This window comes from Dendropsophus ebraccatus, chromosome 10, assembly GCF_027789765.1.
Source record: "Dendropsophus ebraccatus isolate aDenEbr1 chromosome 10, aDenEbr1.pat, whole genome shotgun sequence".
NCBI classification, from domain to species: Eukaryota; Metazoa; Chordata; class Amphibia; order Anura; family Hylidae; genus Dendropsophus; species Dendropsophus ebraccatus.
Genome location: NC_091463.1, coordinates 22,347,187 through 22,368,014, shown reverse-complemented (window position 1 = coordinate 22,368,014; position 20,828 = coordinate 22,347,187). Strand labels below are relative to the sequence as shown.

At 45.7% G+C, this 20,828-nt stretch overlaps 1 protein-coding gene across 1 annotated transcript in view; it reads right to left on the bottom strand.

The window, feature by feature from the left end:
* QSOX2 (quiescin sulfhydryl oxidase 2) overlaps positions 1-20,828 on the bottom strand; it is a 33,474-nt gene that overhangs the window by 10,992 nt on the left and 1,654 nt on the right. The window contains exons 2-10 of the mRNA XM_069986702.1: positions 13,282-13,382; positions 11,608-11,656; positions 10,307-10,415; positions 10,094-10,184; positions 9,229-9,374; positions 7,343-7,486; positions 6,877-7,006; positions 4,335-4,457; positions 3,812-3,962 (exon numbers count right to left, since the gene is read on the bottom strand). Coding sequence (XP_069842803.1) covers positions 3,812-3,962; positions 4,335-4,457; positions 6,877-7,006; positions 7,343-7,486; positions 9,229-9,374; positions 10,094-10,184; positions 10,307-10,415; positions 11,608-11,656; positions 13,282-13,382 — 1,044 coding nt within the window. The remainder of the gene's footprint in view (positions 1-3,811; positions 3,963-4,334; positions 4,458-6,876; positions 7,007-7,342; positions 7,487-9,228; positions 9,375-10,093; positions 10,185-10,306; positions 10,416-11,607; positions 11,657-13,281; positions 13,383-20,828) is intronic.

Below are 20,828 nucleotides of genomic sequence, written 5' to 3'. Positions count from 1 at the left end.
ATGCTTTACTGTAAATTTACAGCAGTGCATGTGTCTTCATAGCAACCAGCCTTCTTTAGTGCAGACTAGAAAAGCAAAACTGAGGGCCAGTTACTATGGACAACATGGACAGAAATGACAGTCACACAGTTGCTATCAGCAACTCTAATTCCTTCCTGAAGGCTATAGCTGTAGAGATGGAGCAATTGCCCATAGCGACCAATGACATTTGTGCTTTCATTTTCCATAAGCCTCCTGCTCAATAACTGCTTTACTTGGTTGCTATGGGAGTTGTCCATAGCAACCAGTCAAATGTCAGCTCCAATTTGTCATGGCGGCCAGTAGAGACTGAAAGCAATTAAGTGATAGGTTGCTACGGGTTACAGCCCCAGTCTAGTCATCAATAATGACTGTCAATGACATGGCCATTGTGTATGAGCCTAAACCTAAAAGGCAAAATGTAGGCTTCCATGGAAGCGACCTACATTCTGTTGCTGCAGGGCGATGGTGGGAACGTGTATAATATTTAGCATTAGTTCTATTAGCATGAAACTCCTATTCATGCACTGGTCTAGCACAGGGAAAGGGGACCTGCAAAACTACAATTCCCATTATGCTTGGACAAATAACGCTTTGTCTGTCCAGAGATGATGGGAACTGTAGTTTTCCCACCAGCAGGTTCCCCTTTCCTGGTCTATGGTAGAATATTGGTTTCCCATTTGGGCCTTGGAAGTGGATGGGTCAAGTTCGGAGCTTAGAATAAACTGGATGTCAATACCTAATAACTGAACATAACCCAGCTGATAATATATAGTGAAGCCATCAGCCATTATATCCGCGGCAATCCCCAGCACCAGGCATCGTCTGAGGGTTAAGGAGTTAAGAGACAAAATGGCTCATTTTGTTTTTTTTCTTGGCTAAGTCCCTGGCCGGATCTTGCGCTGACATCTGCCACGTATCATCGTGTAATCCTCCTTTTCTCCTTCCTCACAAACTGCCGCAATTCTGCTTTACCCTAATCTCTAAAGTGGACAATAGCCATTAAACCCGTACCTGGTGGCGGGAGGATTAGAGGCAGGCGACAGGCTTTTTACTCGATGGGATTTAAAGCAAGATATAAGGAGAGGGGGAAAAAAAAAACCTTCCCAAGACATAATCCACAGACTAAAAGTGACCCAATTCTTTGATCGGAAGGAGCGCTCGGCAGATTTCGGCTGTTCTGGGGGAGAGGCCAACGACAAGTGCCAGACCACTTATAGGAGAGGACAGCGACGGGAGTGACACAGCGGCAGCCAATGGCAGCTGCTCTGGTTATAGGGGAAACACTTAACCACTTCCAGGCTTGTTACCAAGGAATACAGCATAAAACTACTAGATACAAGAAGAAAAGTGAGAACGCTCAGACGTCCAAACAAAATACATGGCATAATACATAAAATCTCCTCCTACCGTGTACCGCTGCAAAGGTTGTACAAAATATACCCTGGTGAACCAGCAACTAGGGCTGTCACCCAACCCTGTCAAATAGATGTCCGCATCATGGCGTCTCTATCTATGTCTTGATGTCAAAATTTATTTGCTCCATAGGTCACTTTAAAAACTTGTCACCGAGACATGTCAAAAGTTATGATTGGTCTGGGTGTTCAGTCAGTTCCACTGATCACTAGGCAGAACCAACTGCTGAACACTAAACTTCTGAAGTCATTCTATGGAGTCCATCTCCTCCTGTCAGCAGTGGAGTGAAGCACTCAGCCATGCGCTTCTCCCAGCAAAATCTAGCAAACATTGGGGGTATAAACAAGCAGAACCTGACCAATCCATAAAAAGACACAGTATACATCCAGGAAGTGCAGTGCCCAAACCTAAAGCCAGTAGAAGTTCTTGTTTCCATATCCATATTTTTCTGCATAGACGTCTGCAAAAAAAATGCACACCCCATAGACTTCAGTAGGTGAATTTTTTTTGCGGGTTGGATTGCGTACTGGTAAACTGATCACGCGAATAGCCGAATAGAAATCAATGGGCACTAACTTAAGTACGTAATTGCGAATCCATAATTACGGACTTGATAACAGGACGTGTGAGTTAGGTCTTAGACTATGTTCGCTCCATTAAAAGTCAATGGGCCTATGGGGAGCAGGCTGTGGTATCCCTCCCATAACTTTGTGACAGCTTGCTGACTTAGACAAATTGTGGGGTCAATGGAATTTAGTCCAGGGCGACCCTTTTAAAACTACAGTAACAGGCCAAACATCTATTCTGCATTAACGTTTGCACCTTGGTGTAATGATTTCTATGCACCCCAGCAGATGATGTATGCAAAGAGTTTCCTCCTATATATTAAAAGGTCTTGCTAGACCATTAGCAATTATGAGACCCTGGCATAGGACTATGATTTGTCCCATGCCAGATTATCAGAATTTCTGGATCATTAGGTGCCAGATTATCAGAATTTTAATATCTAAATGTAATGCATTTATCATAATTAAAGGGGTAAATAGTAAAATCAAAGATCATCATTGTGTGTATTTAAAGGGTTAGGGGAGATGTGAGTTTACAGGCCTGATGCAGCTCTTCTGACCCTCCCCTTCAATAGCCAATACCAATTCAATTATCGGCATTGTATTTTTTAGAGGTCGCACCTCTGAGGGCGTTCCCATAACTCAGGGAGCAGAGAATGTCGATAAGAATGCCTCGGCCTGTTGCTCCTAATGGCTTTCTGTGTAATCAATGAATAACAGTATTTCTAAAAATCAAATAATGAGCCAGAGCGAGAGCGGCTGGCGCTCACTGACAGGGCCGTATATTAGCGGTGGAAGCAGTCTATCAGCGCTGGTGATTCATGGCGTCTCTAGGCTGTAGGATAAACTGGTGACTGACAGCTGAATGCTATATGGAAGGTTATAAGGACCCCCCCCCCCCCCGGTCACCTTATGTCATCATATTAGGACCACAAGTACCTGACCTTGTTTTCACCCTCAGCTTAATAACACTATCACGGCCACTATACATAGTCTTCAGGATGTCATTAGTTTTAAGATTTTGTGTACATAAGGCAAGTTATGCAGTTTTCCAATTTGCTTTGTGTATGACTTCTTAGCATTAAAAGGATTTCTGCTTGCTGTCATGGAATAGAAACCTCCACGGGATGTAAATCTGTGAGTGTCATGAACGGCTTAATGGATCATTACAGTATCTCTGACAGCAATATGCGATCATCATATGACCCTATTGGGTTGAATAGGTTATAACACTTTAGAGAAAAATAAAAAGATCTGATGTTTTTTTCTCACTGGTGATGTCCAGAACTGCAGCTTGGTGCCATTTAAAGTGTACCTGTCACTTTAAAAAAACTTTTCACATGTCAAATGTTTTGACTGAATGTTCAGACCCTGACCGGTCACTAGAATGAGCAAGGAGAGAAGAGTGAGGCCAATCGCTTCATCCTCCCACTCTCTTTGTGCACAACCGGCATGGTCCCTTTGACTCACATGGCAATGGTGAGTCTTTCTTGGTTACGCAACACAGACCTGGAACAGAACACGCTTAGTGCAAACTGCTCCTGGCTCGTTCTAGCGATCGGTGTCGGCCTGAATACCCAAACTGATAAAAAGTGACAGTGCCCAGTGGCTTCCTTTAGTTCCTTGTGATCTGTCCATAGGATCCTACCACAAAATGGAGTTCTATAAGCCAGGGCATGCGATACACAATTAGTGATCTCTTACAAGTGGCATCCCAGCTGTTGATGTACAACAAATCCCAGCATATGCCTACAACCTGCACTCCAACATTTAAAGTAAAAGACTTCAATTTTACAGGCTTTCCATCTTACCGGTGTTCGCAAGGGCGTCTGGCTGTACTGCAGCCTGTACGGTGAGACTGTGAAACAGCTTCCATAGGGAGCAGGGGTATCCTCTCAGCTGTGCCCTGCTTCCCTGGCAGCCCACCCACTCCACGTGGTTTGTGAGGTAGATTCCCGAGATCTAAAAAAAAATATATGGCAATGTTACGGGACCATTGGTTGATCATAGAAGACGTTTGATTATGAAGTCCAAGAACCGGATTATTAGTGCATATAGATCACGTATAGACCCAGACTAATGATAAAACATGAAGCTCTTGGCTAAGCACTTCAATCCCCAGCTCACTCCATAGACTTACAGTGTAGCTGGGATATGGTGAGAGCAGCAAGCCCAGGGAGTGAGAAGCTTAACTGTGCACTTCTCCCAGCTCTGTAATGGTATGTCTCTAGGCCATGTGAAAAGTTTTTATTAAAGTGGCAGTGCCCATTTAAAGATTGGTCACTCCTCACATCTTATGAAAATGTAATTTTGTATTGAACAGAGATGTCGCACCCGCATTTTGTTGTTGACCAGGTCCAAGATGGCATCATAAGGGATCTTGTCAAGCGGCATACTGACAAGCCACTCCTGCAGGGTTTCCAGAAGTTTCACCACATGGGGGCGCCCTGGGAACAGCTGCATAAAACAAAAAAAGTCAGTAAAAAGTTAACTTAGAAAACAGAACATCACAGTAAAGCAATAAGAGTTTCCAGTTACTTAAATGGTTTTACAGTTCGCAGGTAGGTCCCAGGGCGACAGCATAACAACGTCCATTGCACCTGCAGGCAACTTTGTCAAGTCAGCTTAACATTTAGATAAGAAATTGTTAGGAAAACCCTGTTTTTCCCCCCAGAAACTGCACCACTGTATCTAGTGAATTGGGCTTAACTGTAATATCACTCACAGCCCCAATGACAAGGATGGCGCTGTTTCTGCCATGTTTCAGCTCTGAAGCAGGCTTTGTTCCTTTGTGCTGTACTCATGGCATTCTAGTAGACGCACATCAGGATCTTACTCTTTCCAGTGTAAAATTTTGATCAACTAAATGAGGACATTGAGACTTATCTGCTAAAAGCATTAGAGAGTGGAGCCATCCACACGAGTGCAGATGATATGGCAGGCAGATTAACACTACACTTTCTTCAAGGAATGAGGACAGACACAGATTTGTGATCTCGCCACCCCATGGGGTGAGGAACCGGCAGGAGGAGTGCGTTCAGTCAGGCGTGCAGACACTAAGCAACAGGCATCAGACAATGCTCAGGCCTCCTGGAAACAGATGTAACCAGATCCCATCAACACAGCAGGGGGGTGCCGCCTTAGCCCTTACTCTGACACCCACAAGATCTGGTGTTTACAACCATGAAACAAAAAGCGACACAGCCAGCAAAGACTGCAAGTACCAGCATGCCTGAGAACTGACAGCTGTCAGAAGACCAAAGGGGCTCCTTCTCTCCCACAGAATCATGTGTAATGGCCCCCATACACATCCAGTGGTCAGCAAGTCCTGGTTAATTCAAGGGATCCAGATAACTGTTCTCTAATGTTAATTCTATGTGTAAGATGTTTAACCCTTTCAAAGCAGGGAATTATATAATATATATATATATATATATATATATATTATATATATATATATATAATTATATATATATAAAAAAATCACATCTGCTGGAAGTTTGTTCCAAGCATCAAATACCCTTTAATGTGGTGGTAGGACCGGACTGGTATATATCTTTTTTATTTATTTTACTTTTTATAGGCAAAAATTTATTTTTCCCAATTCATCACAATTTTTTCACTACACAGGTTTCTATAATGATACCAAATGCGTGGACTTGATCAAAACTATAAAAAACCCCAAAAAAAGTATACCATTTTTTTTCTGACAAGGCTCCTTACCTTCAGGTACTATATGGGATCAATAAATGGGTGTAGGTGCGAAAGAAGGGGTGGGGTCAGGAAGACGAAATATAGAGACATATAATTGATTGTACGGATGTGATGTAACATATACTCCATGTATTATATACACCATGACACAGAAAATCTGGGGTGGGAGGGTTGAAGGTTTTTTTTTCATATTATAATATTATTATTATTATTATTATTATTATTTATACACTTCATGCATTCATGGTCTGATCCTTGCAGCAATCCTCTGAATACAGATCTCTAGTAATGGTGATCTAGCCATTTAACCTCTATGATCCACATACAGAGGATTGTGGGACGGACACAGATCATGTCTTCCTATATATACACTATATTGCTTTCTATAGCTTCAGGATGATTGAACAGACACATATCTCAATGCAGAGTGCTATATAGTGTGATCTGCTACTAAAGAGAACCACGTGTATATGACATTCCAGCTGTATGGGGAATCAGCAGCTAGAAACATGCGTATAGCCATTTAGGAATGGACCTGATGGCACCCCGCATTCAATGGTGTACTGGGTCCACAGCGCCACAGTCATAAGTGGCACCTGACAGACCCACGACTTATGCTGGGGGAGCGTCAGGCTCCATTGTGGTGACCATGATTACATATACAGTATATATAACACACATATAAACATTCCGGGATAATCCCAATCTTGCCTTAGCTTTCATGATAGTTTGATCTGACTTTAAAGCTCCCATCTGTATGACATAGATGACATAATACCTGCATGGATATTACCATCACACCGGGGTATGTAACCCTATACAGCGGCACATACATGTTATTGCTGCAATAAGCCTCTTAAATACAGCAGTGCAGGCCTCATTCAATTACCTGGTAAAGCCAAGATACTGGGGATTATATGTAGAAAGGAGAGTAATTGTTCTCTGGCATCCAATCAGAATTCAGGAACATTTAAAAATTGTAAGAGACAGCGAAGATTAGGAAAAACATGGCTGATTTATTCCAAAAATAGCGCCACCCCCCGTCCACAGGTTGTATGTGGTATTGCAGCACAGCTTCACTTACTTCAATAGAACTAAGCTGTTATCTGTTATACCAGACACATGCCACGGACAGGTGCACAGTGGCGTCAGGAGGACTGACCTTGTACAACAGGGTGACCAGATCCTTGAAGGATTTCAACTTCTCTCCTTCTAGAGTCTGGTGAGTGGCAAGTTCCACCCGGAGCAGATAATGTAAGGCGGACTCCAGGTCTGCGGTATACAACCTGGACCTAAAAAACAAAAACAACATAAAACATGACTATTCTGCAGCGAGTCCGGCAACAACTCAATGCTATTAGCAAACTACATGGTGAGCTAACAAAGAAGATTATTATAGAAACAGCGCCACTCTTGGGTAAAGGCTGTGTCTGGTAATGCAGATGAACAGCTCTGTAATGTATGAGGCCAAGATGTAATGTATGAGGCCAACAGACATAGGGGGCGCTGTTTCAGATATAAAAGCATCAAAAAAAGATATATATTATACAACCTCCACAGAAGTGTTACTTATCAATGTATTCTAATGTACTGAGTTCATCAAGGCCAAATGAAGCCCACAGCCTTACTTGTCATAGTCCTTCCAGACTACATCTTCTTCTCTATCCTCCTTGGGCAGTCTCTCAGGTAGGGCTGAGTGAGCTCCGGCTTTCTTCCTTACACCCGGCAAGGACTTGAGATGAGAGGAGAACACGGACCGCAGGGGCTTTGCACTGTGGGAAGGAGAAGGAAAATCATAAAGAGGAAGCGCGGATGAGATGAAGGTCCAGGTAATACATCATGGAGGCAATGGCTCTCACTATTCTTTAGAAGAACGGACTAGTAACTAGAGCCATAAGGGACACCCCCAAACTGTATCACCGCTCTGCATGGAAATGGCTCTTAACTTTAACATGTGGAATGTTTTGTACAGACGGGGTCTGGAAATTTGCTAGAATAAACTGGGAGAAGCGCTCAGCTGAGAACTTCTACTTGCTCGCTGGGGGTCTGAGCACACAGATGCAATGCTCGGCTAGGTAATCAGTCCGGACCCCCAGACTGATACATTATAACAAACTAGTAGACACTTGTGTAGCTGCTGCCAATGTATCCAGTCTAGGAAATGCTCTGCAAGCTATATACAATTGTATCCAGGTTTGTAGTCTCTGAACATAACCAAGAGTGTTCTCAAAATAAAAAAAAAAATAAAAAAACATTGGTATTTGCTGGGTGTGAACTCAGGGACACGGGGAGTCAGACATCAATGTGAGATCTGCCCTCAGCTAGGTATAAATATTCATTGACGCCTACACAGGAGACAAAGGGTAAAATCTGTATATCGCCTATCAAACTGATGAATGATCCTGGGTCACCAGAGAGCCCGCCGGTCATAGGGTGAACTACAGTCCCAGACACCGTATACAAATTCCAGTTGCCATTTATCATGTGTGATCGGCGGCTGAAGAAATCCGGATGATCCAGAGCATCTCATGCAGAAGAAGCCTCCGACCAAAGGGGTTGTCTCCCCGCGTACGTTGAAATGTTTGAGATGACCCCAAATTATGGAGGTCTTCTCCCCAGACATCAGCACCGTCCCCCGCCATGTGTTGGTAGCAGCACTGATGCTATATGGCACTGCTATAGAAACATGGATGGGGGATAACAAGCCAATTGGTGGAGGTCTGACCATCAGTACCCCTAAGATCTTAAGAATGGGTCCTTGGAATGAATAGTGCACATCACATGGGCGCAGCCAGCGCTCCATTCATTTTCCATGAGGCCACTGAACATTCCCAAGTACTCAACATGGAAATGTTTGACGGCATCACCGACAATGAATAAAACAGTGGCTGCACACATGTGATGCCTACCACATCGGATCCAGGAGTTCAGACCCCCACCAATAAGCTTCTTTAGATGGGAATACCCCTTTAACACAAACATTTATTACAGGTTTCCCCCCTGCCAAGCTGTTTGATGTTTTGAACCAACGGGGAGGAAGTACTGTGGTCACTAAACAGTGCAAGGAACCTATCAGTTAGCACTCCATGCCTGGTCATTTAGATTATGTTATATATGATTTACTGTGTTCATCCATGTACAATAGGAAAGGCAGCTCTGAAGGACAAAGTGCAGCACTAACAAATTAAATACTGGGCAGTCTATGAACCATAAACTTATAGTTACTGTTCCACTGACACAAGCCCTGTCCGTATGACCTATCCATGCCTACAAATATCGAGGATGGGGCCGTAGGAGCCTATAGAGAGGCCGTGAAGAAAACCCTTATAAGACCATTACAGAGGCAAAGTACAAATACAAAAAGAAGAGAAAGTGAATGGAAGTGACTTTTTGGATCGAGAAGTACAATGTTAGCGCCACGTAACACTAAACTGTGCTCTGAGAACGCACGCTGGGGCCTTCATTTAAAGGGAGAAAAGCTCCTTGTATCTCTTACAGACACTTAGGTACTTACATGTTAATTAATCCATGGGAAGCGTTCGGGTAGATCAGGTAACACGACGGAACTGAAACAACGCCGAGCTTCTCCGACATGGCCTTGTCTGAATTCACAGCCCTCCGTACCGCAATGTTCTCAAACTGCATCAAGTCCAGGATCACCTACAGCAGGAGAGCAGGGAGGTGAGTGATGGATGGTGCGGTACGAGGCACTGAGCACAACGGACGCATATAGAAGCCTATGTCCACATACAGGAGCTATAGGCGCCATTTTTCACCAATGTAAAAAAAAAATTCTTAAAGGGGTTCTCAAGAGAAAATCTTTTTCTTTCAAATCAACTGGTGTCAGAAAGTTATAAAGATTCGTAATTTACTTCTATTAAAAAATTAGCTGCTGTATGTCATGCAGGAAATGTTGTTTTATTTTCGGTCTGACACAGCGCTCTCTGCTGCTACCTCTGGCCGAGACAGGAACTGTCCAGAGCAGGAGAGGTTTTCTATGAGGATTCATAGAAAACCGAGACAGAGTTCCTGTCTCGACCAGAGACGTCAGCAGAGAGCACTGTGTCAGACCGAAAATAAAACAACATTTCCTGCAGGACATACAGCAGCTAATAAGTATGGGAAAACGTGAGATTTTTTTAATAGAAGTAAAATACAAATCCATATAACTTCCTGACACCAGTTGATTTGAAAGAAAAAGAGTTTTTTACTGAACAACCCCTTTAAAATCTTCTCCTGTTCTGGCCAGAGCTGCAATCATTCTCTAAGAGGCTTATGAACGATGCCAAGAGCTAAGCCCACAGGGAATGATGGACGCAGTACTGGCCGTGCACACTCACTATGCTCCAAGTGTGAGCCCAGCTGAGCAGAAAACCCACCTCCCGTCCAACGTATGATGTCTCGCTCTCAAATATGATGGCGGTATAATGGGGCTCCTTCTGGTTTAGAAGAGAAGAAATGTCACCCGAGCTGGAGAAGGGAAAAAAGAGGGGTGAATACACAGAGGAATATAGAGAAACTACAACTCCCAGCATTCCCTGTTTAACAAGGCACTGTGTATGGTGTAGCAAATATAAAGCCCAAGAACTCACCTGATTGGCTGGAGGGAGGGGCAGGCTGGCGGTCTGTGCACTGCCGGGAGGCTCTCCAGGTAGTCAATGATGACATGTCGGACTGTCTGTACTTCTCTGTCGGCTTCCGCTAAAAGACAAAGATAAAACCTAGAAATAACCTGTCCCCCGTCCATCACTACTGATCACATGGCTTTTGCACTTATAAAACCGGCCCCCACAGAGACCCCAAAGGCAGTATCCCGTGCCCAGGACACTGTTCACACATACAGGATCCGCAGCAGGTTTGGTGGCGCAGATTTAAAACTACAGATTTGCTTTGAATCTGCAACTTCAAATCTGCTGCGGATCCTGTACATGTGAACGCACCCCAAGTTTTGTAGCAGAAACGTCAAAAAATTATTAGTTGGGGTCCAGATGTTCACGGCCCACCAACGAGTTAGTAGAAGTGTGCGCTAAGTTCTCCCAGCTCTGTTCCGTGTGAGCAAGACGAACTCCAAACGTACAGAGTAATGGTGCGTTTACACAGAAAGATTTATTTGACAGATTTTTGAAGCCAAAGCCAGGAATGGATTTGAAAAGAGGAGAAATCTCAGGCTTTTCTTTATGATCTGTTCTCTGTTTATAGCCTGATGCTGGCTTTGGCTTCAAAAATCTGTCAGATAATACTCTCTGTAAGGGAGCGTGCACCCTGCGGAATGGCGATGGATAACCCGTCCCACATTCCGGGTGTCTCCGCCCGTGTCATAGACTTTATTCTTGTGTTGTCTCTGGAAGAAAGTGGCCATGTTTTTGTAGCACTGGATAACCCCTTTAAAGTTTGTGTGCTATTCTCAAGGCTCATTTTATCAAATCTCTAAATGATCAAAATGTTAAAGGGGTACTTCAGGCAAAAAGCAAGTTAACTGGTGTCAGAAAGTACCAGAGATTTGTAATTTACTTTTATTAAAAAAAATCTCCAGTCTTCCAGTACTTATTAGCTGCTGTATGTCCTGCAGAAAGTGGTGTATTCTCTCCAGTCTGACACAGTGCTCTCTGCTGCCACCTCTGTCCATGTCCATAACCATTGAGAGCAGTAGGAAATCCCCATAGAAAACCTCTCCTGCTCTCCTGACTGGAGAGAATACACCACTTCCTGCAAGGCATACAGCAGCTGATAAGTACTGGACGACTGGTGACTTTTGAATAAAAGTAAATTACAGTTGATTTGAAAGATTTTTTTTGCTAGAGTACCCCTTTACCGTGTTTCTATGATATGTCAAAGGTTCTATAGTAATTCCAAAGCACTGTTCCCACCTTCTACAGTCTGATATGACACTTACCTTTGTAGTTTTCTCCTTGCGTAAAGTCTTTTGTAAAAGGAGCAAAGAACTGAAAGAGAAAACACAGTAATAATGAGCTGCTCCAGGATTCATTCAAGGAAAACAGCAAAATAAAAACTTTTTTTTTTGTCTTCATATTCTTAGGGGTGTATGTCACTATATATCCTTTGTGGTGTCCTTGGCTTTATTCAGCCGCATTCATCTCCTTTAAGGGTGCGTTCACACGTACAGGATCTGCAGCAGATTTGATGGCCCAGAATTGATTTGCTTTCAATCTGCAGCTTCAAATCTGCTGCAGATCCTGTACGTGTGAACGCACCCTAACACAGAGATGTGCGCCTGACAGCCCCTTAAAGGGAACCCGTCACCATGAAAATGTTACAAAAGCTATCGGCATCACGTTATAGAGCAGAATGAGCCAAGCAGATTGATATATATCTTTATGGTATCTTTAGTATAAGTTGTAATTTATTCATTGAAATCTCTGATGTTTTCATGCTAAAGAGTCCTGCCATTGAGTGACTCCACCCACTGGACTCCTCAACACAAAATGAGCATGGATTTCTATCAACATGTTACAAGTTATACTAAATCTTTTCCCACAAAGATATATATCAATCTGCTCAGCTCTTCCTGTTCTATAACATGATGGTGATAGATTGGATAGCATTGCCATGGTGACAGTTTCCCTTTAAGACTTACAACCTTTTGGGCATGCTTTCCCTGCGGGATGCTTTTACAGGCAGCACTTTGGGATACACATGGCTTCTTTATGATCACCTTATATTCTATTTTTTTTTTTTTTACAGGGTTCACCTTGTGGGTTAGTATATATAGTATATATAATACCATTATACTACAGGTCATTACGGACTAGAGGATATCAGTTATTTGTACTTTTCCTTTTTAATCAAGAATGGTATTTGTTAAAGGGGTAGTTCAGCAAAAAATATAATCTTTCAAATCAACTGGTGCCAGAGATTTGTAATTTACTTCTATTAAAAAAATCTCCAGTCTTCCAATACTTATCAGCTGCTGTATGTTCTGCAAGAAGTGGTGTATTCTCCCCAGTCTGACACAGTGCCACCTCTGTCCATGTCAGGAATTGTGGAGAAAGCAAATCCCCATAGAATACCTCTTCTGCTCTCCAGACTGGAAAGAATAGACCACCTTCTACAGGACATGCAGCAGACTGGAGATTTTTTAATAGAAGTAAATTACAAATCTCCTGCACTTTCTGGTGCCAGTCGATTTGAAAGAATTTTATTTTTTGCTGAACTACCCTTTTAAAGTTTAGCTGTAAAATTATAATTATTAAAAATGATTATAGTGCAGTGCACATTAATCATTTTTCTAAAATAATTTTTGGTGCCTAAATACCTGTATGAAGAGTGTTATCCACTCTCTTGGCTGCTCATAACTGCGTATAAGGGGAAAAAGCCTCCAGTTCCACCACCATAGCACCCATAACCAGCACTAGACTCATGTGTCAGTGTCATGTGATTCTACAGAATTTTATTAACTGTTTAATGGCTCTTTTAGAAACAGACCCACTTTTGTTTACACGCTGTCCGTGAATGAGACAAAGCTGCAATACCGGACTCAGCCTCACGGACAAGAGTGACGCTCAATACCTCTTATGGGCCACAATGGAGAAACCTATAAAGAACCTACCCGGAACGTTGGATAGAACTGGACACCATAATCTTTGCAGATGGCCGTGTTCTGCTCATCGGCGCAGTTTAACACTCCGATCCTTACAGCGGGGTTCCAGTCTAAGGAAAAGGAACATCATTAGATGTGAGCGGTTGCTGCGGTATCACATTACCAGTTATAATACCTGCTGCCATATGGTAGTCTACAGGCTGCCAACACTGTATCGTATGCCCACTATCTATACAGAGATCTTGTATGGGCTCGGGTTGCATGTCCCTGTATAAGTACAGATAATTCTTCCTGACTTTTCTATGTAGAAATTTACTAAGCACAGAATGCACAGTGTCCCCTGGAAGGGACGGCCATATGTTCATGGGTTACACAACCTCACCCATCCTCGTGTAAAGAGAAATACGACCATACAGGTATATGGGACCATAGCATATCATGGGCACAAGGGGCAAACACCCTTGGGATTTCACTTCCATAGTCTAAACTTATGCCTCCAACCTGTAGTTCTCCAGCTGTTGCAAAACTACAACTCCCATCATGCCCTGACAGCCGTAGGCTGTCAGGGCATGATGGGAGTTGTAGTTTTGCAACAGCTGGATGACCACAGGTTGGGGAATGCAGCTGCAGGAGATGGTTTCTCTAGTAAGGGCCCTATTCCACCGGACGATTATCGTTCGCATAACGATCTCAAACGACCGCTATTGCAAGAGACCTGAAAACGTTCACTCATTTCCATGGAACGATAATCGTTCCTTATGATCGTATTTGCGACAGTTTTTTCTTCGCTATTTCTCCCCTATTGCGTTCATATCTACTGCGAACGACGTCTTATTCAATGCGAACGATTTGCGAATGTTTTGCGAACGAGCAACGATAAAAATAGGTCCAGGTCTTATAAAGCGATCAACGATTTCTCGTTCAGTCGTTAACCGTTAACTGCTATTCAAACGAACCATTATCATTTGGATTTGAACGATTTAACGATAATCTGAACGATAATCGTCCAGTGGAATAGGGCCCTTAGTCTATGCAGCCTAGCAAAAGTTTAGTGAAATAATAACAACACTTTAAAGGGGGGCTCCTCCCCGCAAATACATCATATTCACTGTTCACAACACTACAAGATATCATGGATTGTGATGTCACTTCTGCCACCAATACCCAGTCAGATTTATGGTTAGGAAATTTATTACAACTAAATTAAAAATTTTATTCTTTTTTACAGAATTTTTAGCATAGGTTTTCACATCCTATATGGATTATGCACAAATCGAAAAAAGCCTATCTATGATATGGACGTATAAACAATGGACGTTATTTGGCTCTCAAAAGAAAAGGCGGTTGTTTTGAATAAAAATTGCAGTGAAGTCTATGGACAACGGCCAGAAATGATTGACATGCTCATCATTTCGACAGCCGTGGCAACCAACGGTCCTTGTTCAAGACATTGTGTGAAACAACAGCCTATGGTTCCATTGACTTCAATGCAAACCACGGCAGTGGGAAAAGAACATTCGTTGTTTAAATTGCAAACAACGGCCACCCATTTCATTAAATGTTTGTTGTGTGAACTTATGCTGCATTTACACGCGAAATAACGATCGCATTTGAGCGATAATCGTTCCATGTAAACACAGCAAACGATCAATCGAAAAGCGAGAAATCGTTCACTTTGATCTTTCAACATGTTCTCAAATCGTCGTTGGTCGTTCGCTAAAAATTCGCAGATCGCTTCATGTAAACAGTCTTTCAAAGATTCACCCTATGTGTGAGATAGGCTTAAGTGATCTTAAAAACGATCGCAATAACGATTTTTCTTACGAATTTTCTAACGATTTATTCGTCTAAACGCTGATCGTTATAAAAACCAAATCGTTGCTTTAAAATCGTTAAACGATCGATTGGGCGAATTATCGCTTTGTGTAAACGCAGCAATAGCCTCGGAGTTCGGCCCAACACACCTGCAGTCAATCATACTATAATATTATACTCTGCGTTTTGGCTCCTCCCCAGTTTCAAGATGCAATTTACATTCAGGGTAAAAAAATTATATGTATATACCTGCAATTCTGTTATGGCTCAGTTCACGCTTCTATTGGCACGCCATGGAACGCACATTGCATACGTTTTTGTGCACTTATGTTGCAATACACGCCAAAGCCCGGGCTTACAGGGGGTGCGTGTTTTTAGACCTTTCTTGCCGTCAGTGAATACAAGCATTCACATTAAAGGAGAAGTCTGTCGATTTTTACAGACGTACCTCTCCCCGCGCCCATGGTGAGCAATTAGAACGGCCCCGGGACCCATATTTTTCCAGAGTTATGACAACGACACAACCTTTGAGAAAAGGCCTGTCCTGGCTGATGGACAGTGATGGAGTGGCGTCCCTCCCCAGTCACTGACTGGCTGAGCGGAAAGTCTGTGAGCCGGGCCCTGATGTGTCAGCGCCGGAGATCCTGGAGCCCGGTCCTGCCGCTCACCGCGGGCACAGGGAGACTTAAGTTTCTACTGGTAATCAAATTCCCCCCAGCCAAATGTTTTAAAATCGCCAGACTTCTCCTTAAATATATATAAGGGGAGATTTACTAAACTGGTGTAAAGTAGAGCTGGCCCAGTTGCCCCTAGCAACCAATCAGATTGCACTTTTCATTTTCCAAGGAATTTGTGAAGAATGAAAAGTGGAATCTGATTGGTTGCTAGGGGCAACTGAGCCAGCTCTACTTTACACCCCTTTAGTAAATCTCCCCCATAGTTTGGTAATAGTATATTACAAGGCCTCGGGGGGGTCATAAGACTTCAAGAGAGATACAAGAAATCTGACTGAAAGCGCACAGCTCCCCCTATGGTAAACCTATAGGTTGTGCGGCTCGGCCAGGAAAGCGGTGACAGCAGCTGACAGAAGCCGTCAGTTGCAGCAGACGTCCTGACAGATGAGTAACTGGAGGTATCCGAGGACAGATGGACGGCTATTGAGCCCCAGACAATAGAGCCAACCGGCTATACTACAGGGCACAAAGTGACACTTCACTGGAGGAACAAAAAAAGTTTGGCTTGAGGGAGGGGAGTGGGGTGTCCTTTCACTTCTCGCCCTCCACACCCCTCCCCTGCTAAACGCAGCCCAGGTCCTTAAATGTTAATGTAGCCTGACAATGGCGGCCGCCTCTGGTTACAGGCCGGGGTCAAAGTGCAAGCAGATGGGATGTGGAGGAGAGCGTGCGTCTCCCTGCTGGGGGATATACACCTGTAGAGTTACACCCGGATGTATGGCGGAACGGGGTGGAGATGGTGCTGCAATGGAGACCACCACTCCATGTCTATAGTAGTGTGCACAGACCTGTGGCTTTCCAGCTGATGTAAAACTACAACTCCCAGCATGCCCTAACAGCTGTAGTTTTGCACAGGCTGGAAATTGATGCTCAATAACTGATGATGCAGCCCCCCCACCCCCAATAAGAACTCTTATTCGCAGAAGACCCTTAGAATAGAAAAAGATGTCTGCTTTCTCTCAAAACAGCACCACCCATGTCCTTAGGTTGTATTACAAATTAGCTCCATTCACTTCAATGGAACTGAGCTGCAAAACCCACACTTAAATTTAGGACAGGAATGGTGCATTTTCTGGTAAGCAGCCATGTTTTTCTAACAATGGATAACCCCTTTAATGCTGTCAACTGGCGCTGTACTGTCTTTAGATACCAATCCAGGTTCTATCTGGGATCTGATGACATTCGAGTTGGAATATGAAGCCTTGTGGTGATGCCCACACACTGATGACGTGGCGAGGATACACTTCCCCCTTGCTGGTGTGGTGATGTGGAGAGGACGCACTGCCCCCTGCTAGGGTGATGATATGGGGAGGAGACACTGCTGGTGTGATGATGTAGGGAGGACGCACTGCCCCCTGCTGGGGTGATGATATGGGGAGGAGACACTGCCCCCTGCTGGTGTGACGATGTAGAAAGGACGCACTGCCTCCTGCTGGGGTGATGATATGGGGAGGATACACTGCCCCTTGCTGGTGTGATGATGTGGGGAGGACACACTGCCCCCTGCAGTGTGATGACTGTGGAGGCCCACTGCCGGTGTGATAATGTAGGGAGGGCACACTGCCCCCTGCTGGTGAGATGATGTAGGGAGGGACACACTGCCCCCTGCTGGTGTGATGATGTAGAAGTCACCACATAAGACAGTCAGTCACGCCTAGTAGTGATAGTAGGACACTAACAGCCTATTGACATGTACAGGACATCCTGCAGTCACATATGTTGCCTCCATGGCTTCCAGCTGCAGGATAATGCTCCTCACACACACAAGGGTTCCCCTGGAGCTCCCCCTAGAGGCAACAGGATTCTGTCATTAAGTGTTTACTCCAGAAATGCACAGGGGGAGTCTGTGAGTACTGGGGGCAATGTTGGGAATGAGAATATTAGGGTCTATAGTAGGATGGGTGTTCACTCCTCTGGTCACAATCTTCATAGTGAGACTGGAACCTCAGCCTGGCAGGGCCTAGCGGGGGTGTGAGCGGCAGCTTATCGGCGGCGATAATTCCCTAATGACAGGTTGTGTTAATGAGGGATTAAAGGAAAGAGCAGAATGGAAACCTTCACCTAATGTGAGAAGCACGAGCCGGGCAACATGTGAGATCAACAGCACGAGTGATAACTCCGCAACGTACACCTGTGCCTGTAGATAAGACGGCCGCCAGATGCCAGGTGACACGGACCAGCGCACAGCTGACAGCTACCATATCTAAGGTGTATGGGCAGCATAAGGGGAGAGACATAGCCACCTCTGCACTTACTGTCCTGCATACAGCCGCTGCCAGCCACACAATGGTGACCCCCCCCCCCCACACACACACACATACACTATCACACCAGGACTGCCACAGGGTCTTCACCAACACACACACATGGGTGTAGCCGGGAGGTGCCAGACGCATCACCTGGTATTTCAGGTTCATCAGCTCTAACAATGGTGCATAAAGCATAAACCCACATGGCCCATCTATATACAGAGTGACACCGTATACAGGATACATCACTATACACAGAGTGACCCCATATACAGGACACATCACTATACACAGAGACACTGTATACAGGACACATCACTATACACAGAGTGACCCCGTATACAGGACACATCACTATACACAGAGTGACACTGTATACAGGACACATCACTATACACAGAGTGACCCCATATACAGGACACATCACTATATACAGAGTGACCCCGTATACAGGACACATCACTATACACAGAGTGACCCCGTATACAGGACACATCACTATACACAGAGACACTGTATACAGGACACATCACTATACACAGAGTGACACTGTATACAGGACACATCACTATACACAGAGTGACACTGTATACAGGACACATCACTATATACAGAGTGACCCGTATACAGGACACATCACTATATACAGAGACACTGTATACAGGACACATCGCTATATACAGAGTGACCCGTATACAGGACACATCACTATACACAGAGTGACCCCGTATACAGGACGGATCACTATACACAGAGACACTGTATACAGGACACATCACTATATACAGAGTGACACCGTATACAGGACACATCACTATACACAGAGACACTGTATACAGGACACATCACTATACACAGAGAAACCGTATACAGGACACATCACTATACACAGAGACACCGTATACAGGACACATCACTATATACAGAGTGACCCCATATACAGGACACATCACTATATACAGAGTGACCCCATATACAGGACACATCACTATATACAGAGTGACCCCGTATACAGGACACATCACTATACACAGAGTGACCCTGTATACAGGACACATCACTATACACAGAGTGACCCCGTATACAGGACACATCACTATACACAGAGACACTGTATACAGGACACATCACTATACACAGAGACACCGTATACAGGACACATCACTATACACAGAGACACCGTATACAGGACACATCACTATATACAGAGTGACCCCATATACAGGACACATCACTATATACAGAGTGACCCCATATACAGGACACATCACTATATACAGAGTGACCCCGTATACAGGACCCTCCATCCCCTCCTCCCCCTGTGGACCCTCCATCCCCCTCCCCCTCTGGACCCTCCATCCCCTCCTCTCCCTGTGGACCCTCCATCCCCCTTCCCCTCCTTCTGTGCACGCTCCATCCCCCTCCTCCTGTGGACCCTCCATCCCGCTCCTCCTGTGGACACTACATCCCCCTCCTCCTGTGGACTCTCCATCCCGCTCCTCCTGTGGACCTTCCATCCTCCTCCTCCTGTGGACACTGCACCCCCCACCTCCTCCTGTGGACACTACATCCCCCTCCTCCTCCTGTGGACACTGCATCCTCCTCCCCCTGTGGACACTGCATCCCCCACCTCCTCCTGTGGACACTGCATCCTCCTCCCCCTGTGGACACTGCATCCCCCACCTCCTCCTGTGGACACTGCATCCCCCACCTCCTCCTGTGGACCCTCCATCCCCCCCTCCTCTTCCTGTGGACCCTCCATCCCCCCCTCCTCTTCCTGTGGACCCTCCATCCCCCCCTCCTCCTCCTGTGGACCCTCCATCCCCTCCTCCCCCTGTGGACCCTCCATCCCCTCCTCCCCCTGTGGACCCTCCATCCCCTCCTCCCCCTGTGGACCCTCCAACCCCCTCCCCCTCTGGACCCTCCATCCCCCTTCCCCTCCTTCTGTGTACGCTCCATCCCCCTCCTCCTGTGGACCCTCCATCCCCCTCCTCCTCCTGTGGACACTGCATCCTCCTCCCCCTGTGGACCCTCCACCCTCCTCCTCCTGTGGACCCTCCATCCCCCCTCCTCTTCCTGTGGACCCTCCATCCCCTCCTCCCCCTGTGGACCCTCCATCCCCCAACCTCCTCCTGTGGACCCTCCATCCCCCCTCCTCCCCCTGTGGACCCTCCATCCCCCCTCCTCCCCCTGTGGACCCTCCATCCCCCAACCTCCTCCTGTGGACCCTCCATCCCCCCTCCTCCCCCTGTGGACCCTCCATCCCCCCTCCTCCCCCTGTGGACCCTCCATCCCCCTCCTCCCCCTGTGGACCCTCCATCCCCCTCCTCCCCCTGTGGACCCTCCATCCCCCTCCTCCCCCTGTGGACCCTCCATCCCCCTCCTCCCCCTGTGGACCCTCCATCCCCCTCCTCCCCCTGTGGACCCTCCATCCCCCTCCTCCCCCTGTGGACCCTCCATCCCCCTCCTACTGTGGACCTTCCATCTTCCTCCTGCTGTGGACCCTCCTCCCCCTGTGGACCCTCCATCCCCCTCCTCCTGTGGACCCTCCATCCTCCTCCCCCTGTGGACCCTCCATCCTCCTGCCCCTGTGGACCCTCCATCCCCCCCTCCTCCTCCTGGGGACCCTCCATCCCCCCCTCCTCCTGGGGACCCTCCATCCCCCCCTCCTCCTCCTGTACCCTCCATCCCCTTCCCTCTCCCCCTGTGGACCCTCCATCCTCCCCCTCCTGTGGACCCTCCTCCCCCTGTGGACGCT